Below are 23,484 nucleotides of genomic sequence, written 5' to 3' on the forward strand. Positions count from 1 at the left end.
TAAAAATAAATCAGAAATTAATTAATATACTAAAACTACACATATAGTATTAGAATAAGTGAAAAGGTAGCATTCTTTTGGAAGCATAATTTTTTTTTGATGTATATGATTAGGCAATTGTAAAGAATTGCGTACAAAAAATGTTATGGATCCTTTAGTTTTCAACTGAAGGCAGTTATGAAGCCGATTAGTTAACTGAAAATTATTTTGTTTTTATATCTTTTTAAATGAATGAGTTCTTTAGTAATTTAAGTATCACATTAAAGCGACTGGATCCTGCGTGTTGCATGTGTTCTCTTTAATCCAACTTATTTTCGTCATTTTAAATAATTCCATCCATAGGCACTTTAAGTGAAGGTGAAGTCCTCTATACATCTGCTGAGTTTGAAGTTATGGGAAGTTGTAGATTTTACAGTTGCTAGAAAGGCTACTCTGAACCGGAACCCACTTTACCATTACCGATGAATGCACCATAGCTCATTTAAAGATATATGAATTGAAATATAAATTGGAATATAATAATTGCTTGGTTAATAATAATTGCTATTTTATTGGAATGAAGTTAATTATAGGATATATAACACCAACTTCTGTCTTACTAATACCGTAATATGTTTTCGCTAATCTTAAGATATGTTCAACAAAAACGCCTTTTTCCCCTTTACTTTTATTACCGTCATCTATCGTTTTTAGTAGGTAACTTTACGAATCCGTTTAAGCTAACATTTCAACATATACATAGAAAATAGACTTTGATGAGCTGACATATATAAATATGTAGAAAATCTGTATTCCACAAATTAATCGTATTTATCAATAATTAATTACAGACGACCGATTTGAATAAAAATCGTTTTCCCCACTTTATGAATATTCTTGCCATTAAGACGTGTTTAGTTCTGCCATTATTGCCAAAGTGTTCATAAAATCTATTGATTGGATGCAAATGAGTTTCATTCGAATTTGCCTTTCAAAGGATGAAAATTGAAAAGTGCTTTTGAATATTCACGATACAGAAATAAAGCAAAAGCGAAGCAATCGCTCCGGCAGGTTGGGTAATGACAGGCCGTGCTCTAAGTACTTGTGGGTTGGAAATGGCAAAAACTGCACTTAACGTGCATATTCACAAGTGATTGAAGCTAATGAAACACGCTTTGATATTTCATTGAAACGAATTGGCTTAAAAGGATTTTTATGATGAATTTTGAAAAGTCCTTTATTTGATTTTAAACGAATGAATATCGTTAGAGAATCCTCTTATAAATAGACATACATACGTCTACAAAAAAGAGCTATTAAAACGATTTTTTAACAGTTAAAATTATTATTAAGTCAAATGTGAACCTTTTAACTTATTAAAATTTATGTTTATAAATCTTTTGATTGAAAAGGCTTTATTTATTAACATTCAATCCTTGTAACACATAATGAAGCTTTTGTTTATTAAAAAACGGCCAAAATTAAAAGTTGTGGATGAGAGATGAACATCAAATTTTTTCACAAAAAATTCTGTGAAGGAAGAAGAAGTGTGTAAGAGAGCGAATGAGAGAGAGAACGAGTGAGAGAGAGAGAGAGGGAGACAGAGGGAGACAAAGAGCGAAGAGTTCGCAATACTTTATGCATCTTAAGACCACGGTTGCCACTTATGGTACTTTAGTACCAAAATTGGTACTTTTTTTTCCGTTTGGTACTCTGGTACTCATGTTCAAAAAATGGTGTATTTTCGGCGACCCAACTTTATTGTGGATATTGTATTGTTTTATACTTTTTGTACATTTTATATAAATTGTATTTTCTTATAAAAGACAATAGAAAAATTTTGGACCTTTTTTTACAGAAATGGTACCTTTTTAAACCAATTTTGGTACAGAAAAAAATTTTTAAGTGGCAACCGTGCTTAAGACTTTAGGCATTTCTCATCTCCATTAGAAAAAAGAATTTAAATCTAAAATAATAACCACAATACAGTGGCGTGACTACATTTTTTAGGCCTGTAAGCAAATTCTAACTAAGGCAAATTCTAACCCCTCTTTTTATACTCTTTACACGAAAAATGTGAAAAGGGTATTTAAGGTTTGTCAAGATTTTCGTAACGCATTAAAGGAAACGTCGGAAATACCATTAAGTATATATCAGTACAGTATATATATACTTTTTCAGTTCAAACTACTCTCTCAGCTTTTGAACTCTTTGAATGAAACTTTACACACATACTTTTCGGGAGCCGACCCTGTTCACGATTTGATTTCATTGAAGTTGGACGTCTATTTCTTGTAGCTGTGATATAAACTTAACAATCGGATATGAGGTTTCTTTTTTTTTTAATAAAGGTATTCAAATGAAATTTGGTGTATACAGTACTGATATTTGCAAAAGACAACGTACAAAATTATTTTCAAATGGGTTTAAATCTAGATATAGCTTCCATATAAACTCTCGATTAAGACACATATTTTACTTAGAAAAACTTTTTTATTTTATAAATAGGTTTAATATTTTATTTGAAGTACATACATATTATGTACTTTAAATTTAAAATTTACGTATCTTTTATAAAATGCAATATGAAGTTATTCCAACAAAAAACGTTTCGTCCCTGTTTTGAGAATTTATTAAAAATATATACAATGATCACAAAAATTTATAGTGGGGCCCCCTAAATTCGTTGGCCCGAAAGCGTTGCTTCCAGTTGCTTCCCTGTAGTTACGCCACTGCCACAATATGATATTGTTGGACAAACCCTGAAATCCAAAAAATTTTCTTTTTAAAATATTTCTAATATTATCAGTATTACCTTCTGCTCAAAAAGTATCCGGATTTTGTTGTTTGTTAACTACTCCTTAAGTAATAGAACTTTTTCAACGATTTTTTCTTATATCTTCTTTTTTCTGCAAAAAAATGTAGTGGGAACATTTTAGAACTGCTAATTTGTAGTGGTTTTGAAAACTTTACACCATAGGCTAAATTTTTGAATAGACTGTAGTTTTTGTTATGTAGTTTTTGTTAGTGTAGTGGAAAATTTTGATAAAAATAGCTGATACTACTAAATTCTGTTTTCAAATTGGACTGTTTGGGAAATCGAATCGCGGTATTCTCCTCCCTCATCTTTTGTTAGCATTTTTATATAAACTTTGACGAAACGAATAGCTTCTTCTGCAATAAAATTTGTACGCATGTATTTATTTGATTCTTTCCTCTTAGGTAGAGCGTATAGCCTCTGTTATTAATTTAAATCAAATTTTATTATGGGAATAGGTAACAATGTCATTCCATTGATAATATCGTTGCTTCAACTCATGGGTGGCATATCGGCTCATCTAGATCCTGTCAAGCAATATTGCAATGTGGTCTTGTTAGAGTCCGCCTTTTCTAGTCCTATTTAAGGTCCTGAATTTTTTCTATTGCTCTAGTTTAGCCTATTTAAGCGCATATCGATATTGGATATTCTCTGAGGTCATCAGGTGTGTAAAATTGTTTGTAGGCATTGGTTTATAAAGGTCTAAATTCTAGATTGTATTATAGTGATAGTTTTCCATGTTACACTTTCAATAGATGGTACTGCCCTCATGTTGGGAGTGAATTTGCGATGTGATTTTATTTGATTGTTTGACGTGATTATTTCATTACTACAAATAAATTCTAGCACAAAGTTCAATCAGTTTGTATTCGATTGATGTATCCTAAGTTACTTAAATTAAGTTAAATATTTTTAAAATGCATATAAACATGTTATGAAATATATATATAATATATTTCTGTTATTGTTTATAGTTTATTGATTGTGTTCAAAAAAAGATCTAACTTATAATTTAAAAGGAGTTATATTTATCTATATATACATATTATATATATTATATTACATATATACTATATATTTATTTTATATGTACTATATATGTTATATATATTATTATTTATTATATTCCTACAATTTAGTAATTGGATTTCAACCATTCATAATTTTTTTGCCACAATCCGGCGCCCCGGAAAGTGTGTGCCCAACTCGCACGGACAAAACCATTCCCCCTCATTCCTAGAGATTTTGTCTTACCCCGGAACCACGACTTCCATCGGTGTGACCTGCGTCTAGGCCCCGCAACTGCTTCAGGTGATTAACCTTACCTTTCATCATGGTGTGATACATCTGCTTGCTTCAGCTGTCGTCTATCGAGATCTACTTTTTTCAACCTCAGGATATTTTCAGCGAACATTTCTATGCGATCCTAGTTTGTTTTGTTTTAGGTCATTAATTGTAGATAAAAAAATTGAAGAATCTTTAATATTGCTTGTTAATAGATGCTAGTAATTTTTGTAAACAATTTTTTTAGGTATGATGATATCTTGGAAATTAAAGAAAAACTAATAAAGCTGATCAAATACAGTGGCAATTGATCACTTTAATTGACTATATCATATATTACTCGTACTATGTAACAATGGATTTGTTGTGTGAGGAGTATTCGAATTTGACAAATCTAAATCCAAATCTAAATCCAAACCCAAACCACTTTCTTCTCTTATATTCCCAAATTACGCGTTTATGAGTTCTGAAATTCATGAAAGCAATCACAATCATGTAGTAAAGTTGACATTAAGTACAGTTGCTACAATTGAATATTTCCACAAAATGCGAGTCGATGATATTATTTTGTTAGGACCCTGGTATATGGACTTAAATGCTAATCATGAGTTTATAGTGTTTTTAGCAGCAGCAACAATAACAACAAAAACAACAATAACAACACAACAGCGAACAGAATAATTGAAAGAATTTCACTAAATTTCGGGTTTCGCTTTTGTCGACGAGCCTTGTTAAGTTGTCGCTCGGATGGAAATTGCAAATGGTAATGCATGTAAATTTGTGCAGGATTAAAAAGTAAAATAGAATCCGTTATGTGACCACTTGGTTCCATTGAATTCTGGTTGGACATGCGACCACCTGCAAAATTTTAACACAAACACAAACGCAAACACAATCGCATTGTGTTCTCTGATTTGATTTGAATTTTGTATTTTTAATGTCGTCTATTTGGACAACAAAGGAAAGTAGCCTGCACAGGAAAAGGATTTAGAAAACAATAACAAAAAACTTATATTTATGCATATTTACACCCTGAAAATACTTGCTTAAAATGTGCGGAATTTGAACACTTGTCAATTTCAATTGAAAGCGGATTAGATTTGCAACTGGGATTTAATCATGACCAATCCCGATAAAGCTGCAATGCAAAAGGTCCCAATGTATTTTTGAAATTTTCATACGAAAAACATAAAAAAGTTCTAATTCAATTTTGCAACTAAAATTACTTGAGCATACAGTTTTTAATATATTCAATTGTTGAGCTCTTTTTTAATCTTATCATTTAATGAAAACACGAAGCTATAACTGCTTCAGAACTCATTCGTGTCCATAATTAAACCATTTATGGAATTTTAACGCAGCAACGCCGAAAACATGTTTGTATACGCGTTTGAGTACAAATTAAACATTTTCGTTTTAATTTCAGTATAATTGTGTGCGATGGACATTAACATTCCTCCATGTACCCATGCACCCATGTACCAAAGCGAAAGGTAGCTCGAATTTAAGGGCACTTTTAATGCTCAATAGCAGGTGCAACCTCATGGATAACTCCGACGTCGATACAGGCGAAGAGTGATCATTAACAATGGCTACGCTTTTATTCACAGTTCTCGCTTCGATCTGTAAAGCGTATCCAAAAATGTTGATGCGATTATTATAGTTTTTATGACCGCAGGTGGAACTTAAACGCTTCTTATCTCAATTCTTTACTGTTCCGAGTATAAAATTAAAACTTAGAAATCCGTTGAAACAGGTGAATTGCATAATTCCACATCACAACGTAACTTAACTGCAACCAAAAATTAAAATACAATGACTTCAGCCAACATTCTATATTGCCTGGCTTGGAAGTTTGGATGAATGCTTGATGCAAGGCAAAAATAATACGGTTTAAATAGTGTAATAATTTCATTATTCAATTAAAATATCTTTAATTCAGTCATTAAAAAAATTATATGATGATCTTTGTTATAATCTAAATATTTAAAACAAATGTTGATATGGGAAGAAATAGAAAATATGCTCAAAATTTAAATTTATCTTCAGTTCTGAATTTAAGCTAGACTTAAACTGAGAAGATACTACATTTGTAAGCAATTAAATGTGATTGAAATAAAAATAAAATAAGTTCGCTAAGAATAATGCCTTCAAGCATAAAGATATAAAAATTTACTTATCAATTAATAGAGCTAATGAAAACATCACAAGATTATCGGATTTGTGGTTTACATCAGAGCTGTCCAGAGCACGGTTCACGGGCCTCATTCGGCCCTCGACTTGTTTCTAATCTACCACAATTTGACAAATTTTTCTTGTTATATTTTGGTAACATTACATTATTTTTTTATGGTATCTTAAATAAATAAAATAAAATCTTTTAAATACCTAATTTAAAACACTTCACATTAATTTACTTAATTGACAAAGACTTTAGGAAAAACTCGTATCCAGTGCCGTAAGTCATTACATTAAAAATAAAATATTTGTCGTATTTAATATTTAATATTTATAATTAATATTAATAATTCTTATGATATTAATAAATGAGAAATTAATAAAACTAAATTTTACATTATTGCCGCTTTTTTTTCTCCGAAAAAATTATGAACTTATATATTCATTTCTGCGACCATACAACCTGTTCTGTGATCTCTATTGGCCAGTGAGTTTATCTTGTCTGTGCTTCCCAGACAGTAAATATGTTTAGATAATAAATATGACTTGTTTGTGATTACTATTTTCACTTAAATATATTTATTCAAATATCCTCCATTTTTACCGTATTGAGTGCATTTGAGGTAAGTTCCGAAGATGTTGACAGATAACTGGTAATATTTCGGCATTACTGGGTGCTTCCTGAAGATTATCTTGTTTAATTCAACTTATGCGCCGTGATATCTAGGTGTTCTGATATCTAAGCTCTGGCTACTTATTCAAAGGCCCCTTAAAATAATTTACAATTAATTTTATAATTCATTGTAGTATGTATATATATGTAATGTAACATAATGTTATTAGTTTTTAAGATTCCAAAACTTATTGTTAGCCTTTAAATAAAAGCCTAAAAAAAAGAATTAGTGGATGCATGTTTGTTTTTAAAGCATCGAAAGTTTGAGGGTCGTGGCGTTTAGTAGTGATAAAGCAATTGATCGTAGTGTATAATTCATATCTTTAAAGTGGGAAATTACGCAAATTATTACCTGGAATTTCAAACAAATTTTACCAAAGGTAAACAGGACGTATTGTATGGCTTGTGGCACTATCCTGTTGAAACAATATATCTTCCACATTCATATCTAAAATTTTACGTAAAAAAGAACGTTTGTATTCATTTTCATTCATTTTCACTCATTCATTCATTCATTCATTCATTCACTCATTTATTTACTTTCATTCGAAGTGTAGTTGCATTTTCCAACCGGGAGCTATTACCCAAAGATCAGTAGAGGTGTTAAATAGGCTTTACTCCTCACCAAGGTGAAGTTATGTGTTTGGACAAATGGTACCGTCGGAATTCCTTGGAGTTCAAATGGGACGTTCATCGGCGCAATATACCGGGGCGTGTATTAAGAGCACCGTGGTGTTAAGCCTTCACGGCAGGAAATCACGTTAAATAATTCGGGACTTATGTATAGATTTAAATTGAAGGTTTGTGGCACAGCTTCACCATTTGCAAAAAATTATCGGCTTATCACAGTTTCAGACCTGTGGTCGTTGAATAGTAACTTTCTTTTTTCACTGTTCAAGAATTCCCAATTTTGTGCATTGATGTAACCATCAAGTCGAAAATTGGTCTTATCGCTCACGTTAAATTGACATTAAGAATTTACAATTGTAATATATTAAGTTCAGCGCCTGTTAAACGATTCACATAGTAGAATTACAAATTTTAGACTTAACATATTATGTCTTGCATGACAGTTCTATTTAACAAATGTCACTAAAATTATGCTGTCAATTCGGGGCCACGAAATGGATAATCCTTAAGTAACTGTAGCTCAAATTGCTTAAAACGTTATTTATATGTTATTGCATATATTATAAGTATTATAGTATTATTATAAGTAAAATAAGTATTATTTATTATTATAGTACATAAGCGGAGATAATGAATATTTTTATAACTGCATGACAAATTTAAGAATCTTTTTTTTTTGCTGAACTTTTGGTATGTCCATCTATTAGTAAAAGAACAAAAAAAATAGGTCAATTAAAATCGTATCATTAGTAATACTTGCTTCATTTTTCTTTGACATACATGCCATTGTTGTACAATATTAATGGAATATACTCTGTGAAAAATAGTAGTGTGCCGTAAGTGTCACTAGTGACACGCGTGTTATAGGTTCGCCTTCGCTAAACTAAAGCTTTCATACTCTTAATATTGAAAATGATTAATACCAGGTTTCGTACTGAAAATGTTTTTTCATTTACTGTATTACTGTTTTTACCCTCTATTAGAAAATAGAGTTCTCATGCTGCTGCTTTTTTGATATCTTTACTGTTATTTTAAAGTATAGAGGAGTTTACGAGTAAGTAGGAATGTAAGTAAATACTAAACTTGTAAAAAAGAAGTAAGAAGACTTTATGCTTTAAACTTTCACAGGTAACTAATTATTTGTTTTTAATTCAGTTCAGTTCTTAATAAATTTTAGTTTCATGGAAATGATTAGTTATCAAAATAAAATTCCTGAGGAATGCGCTTAGAAAAGACATAAAGGATAGAGCCCTGAAACTATTTACGAAAACTGACAGGCTTACCAACACCGCGTTATGGAATCTCAGAATGGTTGCAGGCTCCACGGGGAGGTATGCATTTCTGAGATCAGTTATTGCTTAGTCTGATGAAGTGATGAACAATAATCCAGTCAAGGCGTAGAGAGTGGTTATGAAGAATCCTCGGAGTTAGTAGAGAGAAAAAGTGCTTAAGCTCACTGACTCAACTAGCCTTAACAGAATTAATTAGTGTAAATAAATAATTAATATAAGTATTAAACACTTATATTAAGTGCCCGGGGGGGGGCCGCGTGCCCCCTGGGAGCGAGTACACAAGGCAACGTGTCTGATTGCATTTAACATGGAAAATGCCAGCGCAATCCTTGTTGTCCTCAATCCAAGTTGTCGCACAGCCTCCTCGTGGCACCCCTGGATAGTTACCTGGCACCCGCTGGGTAATGAACTAATAGTACGTACGGCGAGTCCTATCCCCAGGACTTTAAATTTGGGTTGTGCACAGGGTTTGGTACCCGTCACGTAAAATCAACCACCAATGAAGGACGCAAGAGTGCCTCGGAACTGGAAACCGAATAACGTTGACGACCAATGCAAACGATTAAGGACTATGATTTACGGATATGCACCTGGAATGTCCGGACCCTCTATAGGGAAGGTGCCTCTATCCAACTGGCGGAAGCCCTCAATAAATGTAAGGCTGACGTCACCGCCATCCAGGAAATGCGATGGATAGGACAAGGCTGCTCTAAAAGAGCAAACTGTGATGTATACTACAGCTGCCATGCAAATCGACGTGAATTTGGATGCGGTTTTGTGGTAAGCAAGAGACTATCCAAATTAGTCCAGCGATTCACACCGGTGAACGAAAGGCTTGCCACACTCCGTATCAAGGCAAAATTTTTTAACATCACGTTAATTTGCGCTCACGCGCCGACAGAAGAAAAGGACGACTTGACCAAAGATATATTCTACGCGAGACTCGAGGAAATTTATGACCGCAGTCCCGCCAACGACGTTAAAATTGTTCTCGGGGATTTTAATGCAAAGGTTGGAAGAGAAGAAGTCTTTGGTCCAACTGTCGGAAAATTTAGCCTCCATGAATCAACCTCCAACAACGGTCTAAGGCTAATTGATTTCGCTGCGGCGCGAAATATGGTAGTATGTAGCACCAGATTCCCACACCGTGATATTCACAAGGCAACGTGGCTATCTCCCGATCAAGCAACACGAAACCAGATTGATCACTTCGTGATTGACGCAAGGCACGCTTCTAGTGTGCTGGACGTACGTTCATTCCGTGGTCCAAATATCGACTCAGATCACTACCTTGTCGCAGCCAAGGTACGCATGCGGCTTAGTACCGCCAACAACGTACGCTCCAATGTTCAGAAAAAACTAGACGTTAATAAGCTGCGATCACGAGAGACAGCCGAAGCCTTCGCCGCTCAGCTCTCTAGCCGATTAAACAACCAACCCTCCCGTTCCGATAATGCCGGTAGACAGTGGGGACATATCTCTCACTCCCTACGCACAACAGCGGAAGATGTCCTTGGTTTCCAACGTCCCCCACGGCGAAACCAATGGTACGACGAAGAGTGTCGCCAAGCTACTGCTGCGAAGAACGCGGCCTATAAAAGGACCCTGCAGTCAGCAGCAACGCGAACCGTGCATGAACAATATCGGGAGATGAGGAAGGTAGAGAGGTGCCTATTCAGACGGAAGAAACGAGATCAAGAAAGGCGCGAGCGAGAGGAAATTGAGGTGTGTAGAAATAGGAATGATGCCCGTAAATTTTATCAAAAAGTCAACCGTCTGACTCAAGGCTTTAAGCCTGGTGCATCAACCTGTAAGGACGAAAACGGTAATCTGGTTACAGATACGCAGAATGTACTGAAAGTATGGAAGGAGCATTTCTCCAAACTACTATCTGGCGATGATAACATCAACTCTGCCATTGAAGAAATGCCCTCTGTATCCCCAATCGAAAATGATGACGTTGAAATTCCACCACCTAGCCATAACGAAGTGCGTGTTGCTATACAGCGACTTAAGAACAACAAAGCGGCAGGCGCAGATGGCCTGCCTGCTGAATTGTTCAAAGCCGGCGGCGATATGCTGATAGGGTGCATGCATCAGCTTATCTGCAGAATATGGTTAGATGAAAGTATGCCCAGCGATTGGAATCTCAGTAGCCTTTGTCCTGTCTTGAAAAAAGGTGACCCGACGATTTGCGCCAACTATCGCGGGATTAGCCTGATACCTGTCGCGTACAAGGTTCTTTCAACTGTACTGTGTGAAAGGTTGAAGCCACATGCCAACTCACTGATTGGACCTTATCAGTGCGGCTTTCGACCTGGTCGCTCCACCATTGATCAGATATTCACACTGCGACAAATCCTGGAAAAAGCCCACGAACATAACATCGATACTCATCACCTTTTTGTCGATTATAAAGCAGCTTTCGATAGCCCCATTAGGGATCGCGTTTACGCCGCAATGTCTGAGCTCGGTATCCCTGCAAAATTAATTCGGCTTTGCAGAATGACGCTGAGTAATACCCGTAGCTCCGTCAAGGTAGGATCGAGTCTCTCTGAACCTTTTGATACCGTGCGAGGCTTCAGACAAGGTGACCCCTTATCATGTGACCTCTTCAATTTCGTCATGGAAGTGATCATGCGCAGGGCAGGTGTTCATCGTAATGGAACAATATTCTACAAATGTGTCCAGCTCCTTGCTTACGCCGACGACATTGACATCATTGGGCGTAGCAAGCGTGATGTTACAGCTGCTTTTGCTGCTATCGAAAAGGAATCTGCAAGAATGGGTTTAGCGGTGAATGAGGGAAAAACGAAGTATATGTCGGCTACTGGTAGAAATGTGCGTCGCTCGGACACCGGGCTAGTGGCTGGCGACTATACTTTCGAATCTGTCAAGGATTTCATCTACCTTGGCACCGCTGTAACGAATACAAATGATGTCAGTCTGGAGATCAGACGAAGAATCACCATTGCTAATAGGTGCTACTATGAGCTCAATAGGCAATTGGTATGTAGAGCTCTCTCTCGACAAACAAAACTTACGCTCTATAGGTCGCTCATCCTCCCTGTGCTTCTGTATGGCGCAGAAGCATGGACGTTATCCCAGAATGATGAAGCAGCACTGGGAGTGTTCGAGAGAAAAGTTCTTCGTAAGATCTTTGGTCCTCTACGAGTTGGCGACGACTACCGCATTAGAATGAACCACGAGCTGTACGAGCTTTATCACGACATTGACGTAATTCAGCGCATTAACATCCAGCGGCTTCGCTGGCTTGGTCATGTCGTGAGAATGGATGAAGACGCTCCGGCGAAAAAGGTGTTTGAAGCAGTAGTTGGCGGAAGAAGACGTAAAGGTAGACCGTGTCTCCGGTGGAGTGATCAAGTTGAGGGAGCACTAACTGGACTTGATATACGAGACTGGAGAAGGCGCGCACGCAGCAGAGGCGCCTGGGGAGACATGCTGCGTCAGGCCGAAACTCGGTAACGGGTTGTTATGGCCACATAAGTAAGTAAGTATTAAACACTTGAACTAGCATTATTGCAAACAAGGTACGGGTCGCAATAAACCATAAACCATAAACCGCAAAGCAAACGTTTTTCATTTGTCCCAACCATTGAAAGAAAGTATATGTGCCGTTTTAGGATAACTCCAAAGATCTTTGGTCATCTAAATAGCCCATTCGAGTTAACAACAGAAATACCGAAAGGCCTAAATAATTATAAACTTAGATCAATCACAAATTTCTTGATTGAATATGTTCTTGTAAAATTTTACCTTTTGAAGCTGAAATTAAAGCACACTGATTACCTGTTAATTCTAGAAAATTCAGAAAACAAATCCAGTTCCTCCATATGTCTGAACACTCTCCATCACTCTCTTCATGTTTCTTTATTGATCTGCACCAAGTCTAGAATGTTAAACCAAGTTAGGTATAATGTAATAATAGGCGTATTATACCCGGATCACATAATACCGGTTAGAGTATGGTCAATACATCTCATAGCTTGCAATGTATCTTCACCTTTTGTTCTAATATGATGCAAATATTTTTTTCATATCCATTTCTTTTGATTTGCTAGAGTCTATACAACAAGTGTGTTGTCACCGATTGATGCTAGTTATAAAGTCTATTAATCAACTACGAAACTACGGAATTCAATTGTACTAAAGTGTTAAACGATGTATATTAAGGATTCATTTGATTTTTTCTAGAAAATTCAAGTCAATAAAATTTATAAACTAAGTGCTGAAACCGATAACTTTTGCAGACATTTTTATTTGCGAGAAATAAGTGGAAAATATTTATATACTTTATAAATTATTAGCTGATTAGATTAGAACAGTGATGCTAATATATTTTATCCAGACTTTAAATATTTTGGGGAACAATGTCTAGCAAAAACACACGTATTGATATTTTATAAAGGTATCAACTTTTGAGAAAGAAAACTATATACTTTTCATATTCTTTAAATTACTATTTAATGGGCGACCGTCTGAAAACAGATATATAAAAAATAGATTAAAGGTGTTAAAAACGAAGTGTGAAGTAAAACAATTTCAAAATGCAGGACAATAGCAAAAATCAAATAAATTTATTTAATTTTTATTACCGAAAAACATCTGCTCCTTTTATTTTGTGAGGCCTGCATTCCTTCATTGTTGCACACAAAGCCAATTTGCCACCTTCGTAAAACACATTTTCTTGAGCCGACATTGAGATCAATTGTCTCCAAGTCGAAAAGTTATTGGATTTCTATTTGCTTTGTATGAAGGCCATACATTATCAACATTATTGGCCAAATAAAAACCATCAAGAGAAGCCGTCAATGCGACCTTATCCTGACTAATGTACAATGACAACGGATTTTTCATAAATAAGAAAAGAAAAGGATACAACGCCTTTACAGTACAAAGGACCAAAATAGTTTTGTATTGAAAAGGGACCAAGGAAAGATGACAAAATTTAAAATTGTGATTTTTTTCTTTTATTTTTGCATTCGGATTTTGTTTCCTAGGCTTCTTTTTCAGTTCGTTAAGAAAGACCGTACACCATTAATCAAATATTTTTTGTCCGAAATAAAAGGTAAAAATATTCATATATGTATGTGGACATACTTAAATATGAATACCCATGACTTAATATGTAAATCAACATTTTGCAAATAATACCGATGTGAAGTTTGTATTATTGTATCTAAATGCATGGTGCACCTCTTAAGCCTAGTCATTAGAATTTTAATATTATTTACGTAAATTATATTAGTGTAAAGAAGGGTGCGCCCTACTTATCACAATAGAACTTCATTATTATTATTATTACAATTTTTAAATATATTTTTTTTATGATATTTAATATTAGTATGTATCGTAATCTATAATTAATCTGTTATTATTTAATACTCACAAGTGGTAGGGTATTAAATATGGGAATATTATGTAGTTATATGCATATATGGGTATTAAAACATACGGTTAATAGAAAACAATAGTAATCTTACTGACTTACTGAGTTGCCAATTAAAAAGGTTATTATGTAACTAATAAATAATTGAAGAAATATATACACAGATATATAGTAGAATTGAACAAAATACCTATTTAATAATGACGACTCCTTCTCAAGTTATAGTGAATAGTGTGTAATTTGTAAATATAATATATCAGCTATGCTTAACTCTTTTTCACTTTTAGGTTGACGATATCTGTCTCATTAGGGTTCTGCTCAAATCAGCTATGCATAAGTGTTATCCACTTTCAGGTTGATAATACCGGCCGAGTCTAGATTGCTGATTGCTCTTTCTTAAATTCTGAGTGATCATTCAGGTTCTGCTCGAAATCTCGAAAGTACTGTTCTTATAGTTCAAAATTGAAAACTCTTCTGATAGAACTGAGAGCTCTTCTGTCAAATCTGAGTGATTATTCAGGATCTGCTCAAATTTCGAATACACTGTTCTTATTGTTCAAAACTGAGAACTGATCGTTTTTACTGGTTAGATCGGTTGATATTTATAGCATAGTTTTAATGTGGTCTTCATTTTGAATGTTTTGTCATATTTAACACAACTACAGACGACTGTTAGTAGTGTTGGAGCTAAAGTTGCGGTTTCAATAAGAACTTTTTCTATGTACAAATGTTTAAAGAAATGTTGGCGAACGGTTTAGTTGAACGTGTAGTTAAAATTTAGCAAAATTGATGTTAGAGAAGATAAAATAATTTTGAAATTGTATAATAAATATCATATAACTAAAATAACGTTTGGTTAACACTTTACAGCAGAATATGTTTTAATTGTAGATCGATTTTTGTCTTAACCAAAAGAAATTCTTTTTAAATAACTTTTAATTGTAATACATCAAATTAATTAAGTCTATAATTTAGAGAAAAATGTACTTATTCACATGCCGTGAATTTGATATACCAAATTAGAATCTTATAGACTTGTCGTCAAAAAGATAGGAATTACTTTGTTTAAACAGCTTTGGTTTTTAATGAGATTATCGGTATTAAAATGTTTGAGACAGGGTTAAGGTTAATATTATGTAGAGTGTCACGGACACGTCAAAATTGACTCTTTCAGGTTTTGACGAAAATCTATGTTATGCAGAGTGTCACATAAGTTTCTCAACTTCGTATTTCTACATTTACTTTACTTACTACTTTACTTATTACTTATTATTGTACTTTTTGTTGTACCTAAATTTTAAAGTAAATATATATATACTTAAATTTTTTCTTTAACTTGGTCAAAAAGGTGAATTGATGAGTTAAACCAACGGCGAAGGTTGTTTACCTCGTGGCGTGTTCATAAGTATTATAGTAATGAACTCGTCATTACTTGTTAGTCAACCTCAAAATCTATTATCACCACAGATTGCCAAAGATCCATCAAAATAATTATTTAAATTTATGCAACTAGAACTAAGTATTTCAAAAATGTAAGTTTATGGTAATTTAGTGATTTTTTTGGCAATATTTTAGCTTTGGGTCAATTGCCCTTACACAGAATGTGTTGAAAAATAACAATAACTTTGTAAAATAGATGATAATAGAATTATCATCTCTAATAGAAAGGCAATTACAAACTTCGGTAAGTTGAACCACTCCTTATTCACCTGATTTGTCACCGTCGAAAAATTCTATTGGTAGTGAAAAAAAATCATTTCGGATGTCGAAAGCACCCAATGATTTTGTACCGATATCTTGCAACTTAAGACGTAGCATCACCTCGTCTATTCATCGTATTATCATGCTATTTTTATAACACTTCAGTAAAAAATTTACCTGACTGAGATGGTCTTACTATAAAATAATATTCTATTTAACTATTAAAAAGTGTAAATCAGATTATAAATTGGTTTTCTCGATAAAAACCACAAAAAAGATATAGGCTTCTATTGTGCTAAATTAAAATTTTGAAGTCTTTACACAAAAACTAAATAAGTTATTAAAATTCAGTTTAATAATGTTCTCAAATCGAAAGTATGAACAATCCAGGTGATTTTAACTTAAAAAAATGTTGGCGACTCATAAAGATCTCGACGGGGTTCAAGGTTTCTTCTTCGTACCGAAGCGCAATGAGAAAATTTTAATACATTAAAAAAAATTATTTACGAAAATGTGGTGCAAGAAGAAAATAGTACAAAAAATTTTAGATTCCTTCAAGAAAAGGGAAAAAGTACATGATTTTGCGGTGCAATTACCAGGTGTAATAATGTATAGAGGCGTGCATCAATTGTGAACCTTTATTGAGCCTTTCCCCGCACTGCTGTTTCTAGCAAGCAAGTACATAAATCTTACCAAGAAGAACGAGCAGTTATCCAAAACTATTGTTCGGTAGGGGAGGACATGACAAATGGAAAATGTTACAGTTGCGAAAAATTCTGCAGAATTTTACTGGCTTTCAATGTGAATTCGTATTTAATCAAAGTCTGATGGTCTGTAATTTGTCTTTTTGTTCGATTGCATGGAGTTGAAGACGAGATAGATGACCAGAAGTGGTACAACATCTTTTGTCGGTCATTTTAGTCTTTTTTGTGTTGTATTGCGTGGTAATTAATTGAAAACGAAGTGTAACGACAGAACAAAGCGGCGGTTTATTAGAAACTTCAACTTCACAAATGCGATTGAGGTTCGAGAGATTACATGAGACGAGGTCATGAAATTCGACAATTTTTAGAATTTGATTTGATTTCTACATTGATAGCAATTATTTAGTGCAGAGTGTTTTCTTAAAAGGTAAAGAGCAAAAATTAATAGACGCAACAGATTTTTATTACCAAATTTTATTAAAATAATGCATTTGAGTTGAAAATGCATTATTTTGTTTTTAAATCAATACTAATTTTATATATTAAACTTTAAGAAAAAAGAACTTTCTGTTATATTAATTTTTTACTCATTACTCGTAATATATAATTATAAGTGGCTTGTCTTTTAAGGTGAAGGTTTAAGGGAATTCTAATGTTTAAAAGAGTTTTAAGGTTCAAAATGGAATATATTTCATTTTTATTATAATATCCTTGACAGTTGCAATATGTTTAAACCAATTGTATTGCATTTTTTCAGAACTTTTAATTTTTTCAAAATGCATGTTATTGAACCCACAGAACAAATATATGGATATATTATATTTCTAAAATTAATTTCGAAGATTTGATATATCCTATTAAGTGAGAACTGCACAAATTTGGTTTTGCGAATTCACCTTGCATTCATGATGAAAGATTTTGTCGGGCAAAACCACACTGTAGTGCTGACATTGAGCAGTAAAATATTTTATATCGAAATTTGACATTCTATTATTATAATAAAGTATGATACCATATCTCTTAATGATTGTTGATTACCGTTTACTTTATGTGACTGCACAGAATATTGTTAAATGTCTACACCTTTTCAGAAAAGTTTCGTTGAAGACATTCGTAATAACACTGATGTTATATTCCAAACATACCAACGAAGCCACAAACATCATAAATCGTCACCCAAACCATTACAGACTAATTCTTGTGCCTATTCAAGTATTAACATTTCTTTGTAAACTGTCTGTTCTTTAAATTCGATTATCTACTTACGATTACTTACAAATTGCTCATTGGGATATTTTTCTGATTAGAAAAGACAATAATGGACAGTTGTCACGTTTATAAAAGTTAAAATGGTTTCATCGGTCTATTGTTCCTAACCTTTTCTTAACATCAGATGAGTCTTATATAGCTTAACTCTGCCTTTTATTTCTTAGTTTTAGTTATATGACTTCTTCTTTTGATATGCTTAGGTATATATAAATATATTGTGGGACGTTGGCCTTTTTCGTCCTTCGATTCTCTGATATCGTTACTGAGTTAAAGCTGGAGTGGCTTCCGTTCGCATAACTACTCTTGTTAATGTAAGTAGTTCATTTAGATTGAGATTGCCTGCCAAGTCATCACCAAAGCAATGGTGGCCCAAGACAGTCTTCCTCCTACTTGCCAGTGCTGGACATTTGCACACTATATGCACCGCTGTCTCCTTTTCTTCTAAATATAGTTTGGAAGTGTCTAGCTAAAAACTTATTTGTCTTATACTAGTACTAGTGACTTCAGCTTTGATATATAGTATGTTATGTTCAAATATGTGTTTGTCATCTAGTATCAATCAAGCTTTATACCCTGCTTTAAATTACTTCCATATACATTGTGAGAGAGTACGTCTATCAATTTTTAGAAATTAATTCTGTAATCTATGTAGTTTTAGTCTATTCCAATTAAGATTGAACTTGAAGTGCTAGTCAACTAGTGTTACAGACTTTTCTCTGGTATGACATTTCTAGTTGGGGTTGTTGTTCAGATATAGCCCTAGTTATTCTGTATATTCTATGTAAGATACTTCCACTTGATCAATATGTGAAAATATAGATTATTGGTTTCTGCGCCTGGACATATGAGACTAATAGTCATATTTAATGAATTATTTATGTCTACAAACTTTTTATGCACAAATATCGAAATAAATATAGTAAAAATCTGAGACAACATTGGTTAAAAACAATTGGAAACTGGCATGTGCAAATATACTCATTACTAGTAAATTTTATTCACTGTTTCAAAATTCTGCAGAAGTTCTCCTGATCCTACTTCACATTCATTTTGGAATATTTGCAGTTGATACGAGTAAATAAAACTGTTGTTTTAAAGCTGTTATTTCGTCTTTTTTCCATACTTTAGGCTGTGCAAAAACAAGATGAGTTGAGCATTATTTTTTATCAAGTTTTTGCTTTAAATTTGCTGCAAGGTTTCTTACTTGAAGTTTCTTTAGTGTTTGCTTTTTTATGAAGTTAAAAAAGATTTCTTGCGAATAAAAAACAAGGCAGATGGTGTACGCTTTAGTATTTAGTGCTTCATCAGATATGATTTTTTCCAAGCGTAGTATTTTGCTTTTTTCTGGCGGACAAATCGATGCTTTCAATAATAAAAAAGCAACAATTTGCATCTGTTGCATGTGGTAATCGATCTCCTGTGGCTTATTCATGTCCGTTACTGAATATTGGGTGTTGATAACAATAACAACGCAGATGTCCTTTGTATCCGGTTTTATGGATTTATTCTTCCGCTCATAGGTGTAAGTAACATTTTGTTTCGATTTTAAGTTTATTTGTTATAAAAGTTAAAGAAATAGCACAAATATATATCATTAATACACATGTACGGGCAGCGTAAACATATTGATAATATATTTCTATACTTTAGTGAAGAACCTAATGCAAGCAGAATCTAAATAAATTTATAATTGTAGAAGTTAAAACTGTTTCCCTACGAAATCAATGCAGATATAATTAAAAAGATTTTATTATTCCAAATGCGATCATTGTAAGTTGAAACTAATTTCCTGTGGATAACATCAGAACCTCTATCGTTTTGCTTTAATCTCCGCGTTTTCGCATCTTTGCACTCCAACTGCCAAATCTGGCTTATATGAAGCGTGTAGAGTTATTATTATTTTTTTACCATCGTCTCGTATGTCAGGTCGGAAGTAGGAGTACATGTTGTGGTTGATTCATGTCGTAGACAAATCCTAAAAGTTCGCAAACAGAGAACAAAGGCGCACTATATGTAGTTCTGGCTGAAACTGCGAAATTTGACTTGATATCAATTTTTCACAACCATTTGAGTCAGGTTGCTGCTACCTTTGGGATATGAAGGAAGATCTCGAAATTTGATACTTAAAACTGGTGCGTTTAATTTGGTCACAGAAGTGTGGTGGCTGTGTGCATTTCATTATTGATGTCTCTATTTCTTTTTAAAGTAAATTTATTTTTGTTGATAGACAACCAAACGATTGTTCTATTATTTTTTATTAAAATCGAAATATAATGCATTTCCGAAAATAACAAAGCGAAAAGTGGTAGGGACATTCAAAGGAAACACGAGCACTTACCACAGGTGTGTTTCGGAAGATGGCAAACAAAGGCGACTCCTGTTTGTTTGTCTTACAAAGTGCGTGTGAAGTGATTTAGGTCAGGAATATATAGAATATTAATTTTATATAAAAGTAAGTGAAAATGAAAAAAATAATAAGATATTTTATAAGCCCTTAATATGCGTATAACTCACAATATTAATAATATTGTGAATAATTTATTTTATTTTATTTAATTTTGCAGTATGTTGAAAAAGATCCATTTACATTTAAATTTTACAATGTAGATTCTACAATGTAAAATATAATTAACAACTTCAACCGAAATAATTGATTAATCGTTATTATTTCGATTATAAGTTCTATATATGTCAAAATTCAATAAATACAATATTTTCAAAACATAACACTGAAAAGAATAATCAAGGCTCCTTAGTACATTAGAGTTATTGATGTTGGAAGAGATCTATGAACCGACACATTTAAGAAATACATTAGAGATAGAGTATTTAAAGTTTTCGATAAAATAGATCATATGCAAAACACAACAACTTAGCCGTTATTACAGGAACAAACATTATTATCCGAAATACAATTTGAAGCTAATCATATCTACATATATTATTGGGATATAAATCCCTTGCATCTACATTTATAAGTGAGTAAAAGTACCTACCATATATTACAAACTTATTGTAATAATGTAATTGAAATAATTTAAACAAAAGGAAAGAAATATGTATAAAAATGTTCATGTTTTCCATAGATATTATTAGTCCAGCATGTTATGACTTTATTCAAGTATAAACACTTTGAAATCGGATTTCTATATTAGACTGCATTGATCATATATTACAGTTTATTAAAAAAGTGCTTTTGGTTCTGGTTTTTTTGGTCAATTTAATATATTGGCTTTTACTATTATTTTTATAATAATAAATATTTTTATTTTGACAAGATTTATGCTGTTATATCTGTGGGCAAGTTCGTTAGTTGTTGAAGAGGCTGAACCCTTTCAGGTAGAAAGCAAAGTGGATTGTGACATTTTCGTGTTTGGTAATTTTTTATAGGTTTATTAAAGTTTTCTAATTGTGTCGTTGACATATATTTTAAAGATTCGTATATACCATATAAGTTGCGTTTTCCGTGTTTTTTCTTTTTGTCAAGTCCATCTTATGGACGTATCTGTGGAAACCGTTGCAGATAGTTTTATTAATATTTTTACGTAGTCCATTAGCAATTTCTGCTTGGTAGCGCTCAAGAAGAGTAAATCTCTGTAGGCAAATTGAGGCATGTGGTCTATTATTTGATAATTATTTAAAATTATGTAACAGTTCTGCTATAAAAGAAACAGTTGTGTTAATACTGTTAATACAACCATCAGGCTCCTGCTACATAACTATGAAACTATGGTCTACACATAATTATATACTAAACATATATATTAATTCTTGCAAGTTTAATGCGTCTGTACATTTGTTATCAGTAATTACAGAGTGACTAAGTATTTAACAAAACACTTTACAGTTTAAACTGTAGATTATAATAATACACCGCATACAATAAGATAGAATCATCAAGAATATAATGCTTGGATTCTAGTTTGACTATCAATACAGATACAAATGTAATTTCCTCGAAACTTTTAAAGAGATTATTACAAGTGCAAGGCTTCTTCTTGAAATATAGTGAACAAGCCGCCAGGGCAAATAAGATACTTCATTTTCTATATCAAGTCCATGGTTGGTTTTGGTTTTACTAGTATGGTAGAAACAAAGCTCAGTTTCGATCAAGAATTGCTATTTCCCCTTATCCCCTTTTCGGAAATGAGAATTTGAAATTTTCTATTGAAACGGAATTGTATGTACATATGATGTCTATCAGGTATCAGTACACATATAGGGTATTGATTGATTTTAACATGATTATTTCTGCCATCTAATAAGGTATTCAAGAGAAAAAAATTATATCAATAAAGTTTAGTTCCGAAATAACTTTGCTGTTTGTCGTATCATAAAATCAAAAAATGTTAACGATAAAATACCTAAGATGTAATTGATGCCTCTGCAATATATGCCTCCCTATTATTATCAAGGCTTTCTGTATACTTCTTTGGATGAGACATGTTTGCACTTTCACCCATTTTGTGGTTATAAATTCCTTGGCTTAGTATATTCTTCAGCTAAATCAACAAATGTTTGGGTATTTAAAAGCAATTTTAAAAATGGGTGCTAGCTTCCTGTGGTTAATGGAATGTAGGTATCCACTGATAGTTAGTACCTTTATTGCAGTTGCTGTTGTAGTGAAGTAATATTTACACGTGTAACGTTTGTCGTGTGAATGAAATTTGAAGAAAACAAATTTCGAAGTGTTAAACTTTTTTCTTCTACTTCGTTAGAAATTATGTATCCTTCCAAGCAAATATACTTCTTATATTGTGAGCGACGGAAATGGAGCGGAATTTTTGGGCGTACGTAATTACATTTATTATAGCCGCTTATCCTGATCCCCATACGTCGGGTGGAGCAGACCGAACGCATTCCCATGTCTGTCCGCCGATGTGTTATGATGAGCTTGTTCGCAGCTTTGGCGTGCTTCAACAACGCATAGGAGACACAAATCCATTGTTTGTTTTCGTTTTGTCGTTGTTTGGCGTTGCGTGAGCAATGTTGATAAATTTTCTGGATTATTATCTCGTGTGGCTTTGGCGTTATCAGTGGCGTAATTAGTTCATTTTATACAAAATGTTGTTCTACAAATACTGTGACGATAATATGGGTTGAGCCGTTATATGTTTTATGTAACTTGCTCCTTTCGAATCTCATAGGATGTGTTGGGAGTGACATATTCGTAGCGAACATACGAGTATTTGACACATCCACCGAATGTAGTCGCATTGTTCCTTATTTATAATATTAGTCGTTGCTTTGGAAGCTTTTTGATTTATTAATACGAGTACAATAGACCAGACTTTTTTTATGTGTAAAACACATTTCTATGATTAAAAAACATGATTTAATGAAAAGTAATAAAAAAGAAAATATTAATAAATTAGTTTTTACTTACGAACAGATTTTTTTAAACAGAAATATTAATTTATATGTAAATATAAATTAACTTATATATCTTAGGTATGCATATGTAGCAGAAGAGTATGCTTGTAATTAGTTTGCACTGTTGAAGGTTTCTCAAATGCTTTTCGAAGTCCATAATATGTTTCTGTTCA

At 33.1% G+C, this 23,484-nt stretch overlaps 1 protein-coding gene across 1 annotated transcript; it reads left to right on the plus strand.

Annotated features, from left to right (window-relative positions):
- The first annotated feature begins 9,970 nt into the window (after positions 1 to 9,970).
- Positions 9,971 to 20,559, plus strand: LOC119686977. The gene is made up of 2 exons (XM_038101126.1): positions 9,971 to 11,092; positions 20,503 to 20,559. The coding sequence occupies exons 1-2, from the start codon at positions 9,971 to 9,973 to the stop codon at positions 20,557 to 20,559; spliced, it is 1,179 nt and encodes a 392-aa protein (XP_037957054.1).
- Positions 20,560 to 23,484: the final 2,925 nt, after the last annotated feature.

Source organism: Teleopsis dalmanni, chromosome 1, assembly GCF_002237135.1.
Source record: "Teleopsis dalmanni isolate 2A chromosome 1, ASM223713v2, whole genome shotgun sequence".
NCBI classification, from domain to species: domain Eukaryota; kingdom Metazoa; phylum Arthropoda; class Insecta; order Diptera; family Diopsidae; genus Teleopsis; species Teleopsis dalmanni.

Bases quoted from the DNA above. Each gene is read 5' to 3' on its own strand.
- LOC119686977 (XM_038101126.1), top strand. From the start codon at position 9,971: ATGGTAGTATGTAGCACCAGATTCCCACACCGTGATATTCACAAGGCA. The intron at 11,093-20,502 runs GTTCTTTCAACT...TTAATTTTGCAG, and splicing joins TGATACCTGTCGCGTACAAG to TATGTTGAAAAAGATCCATT.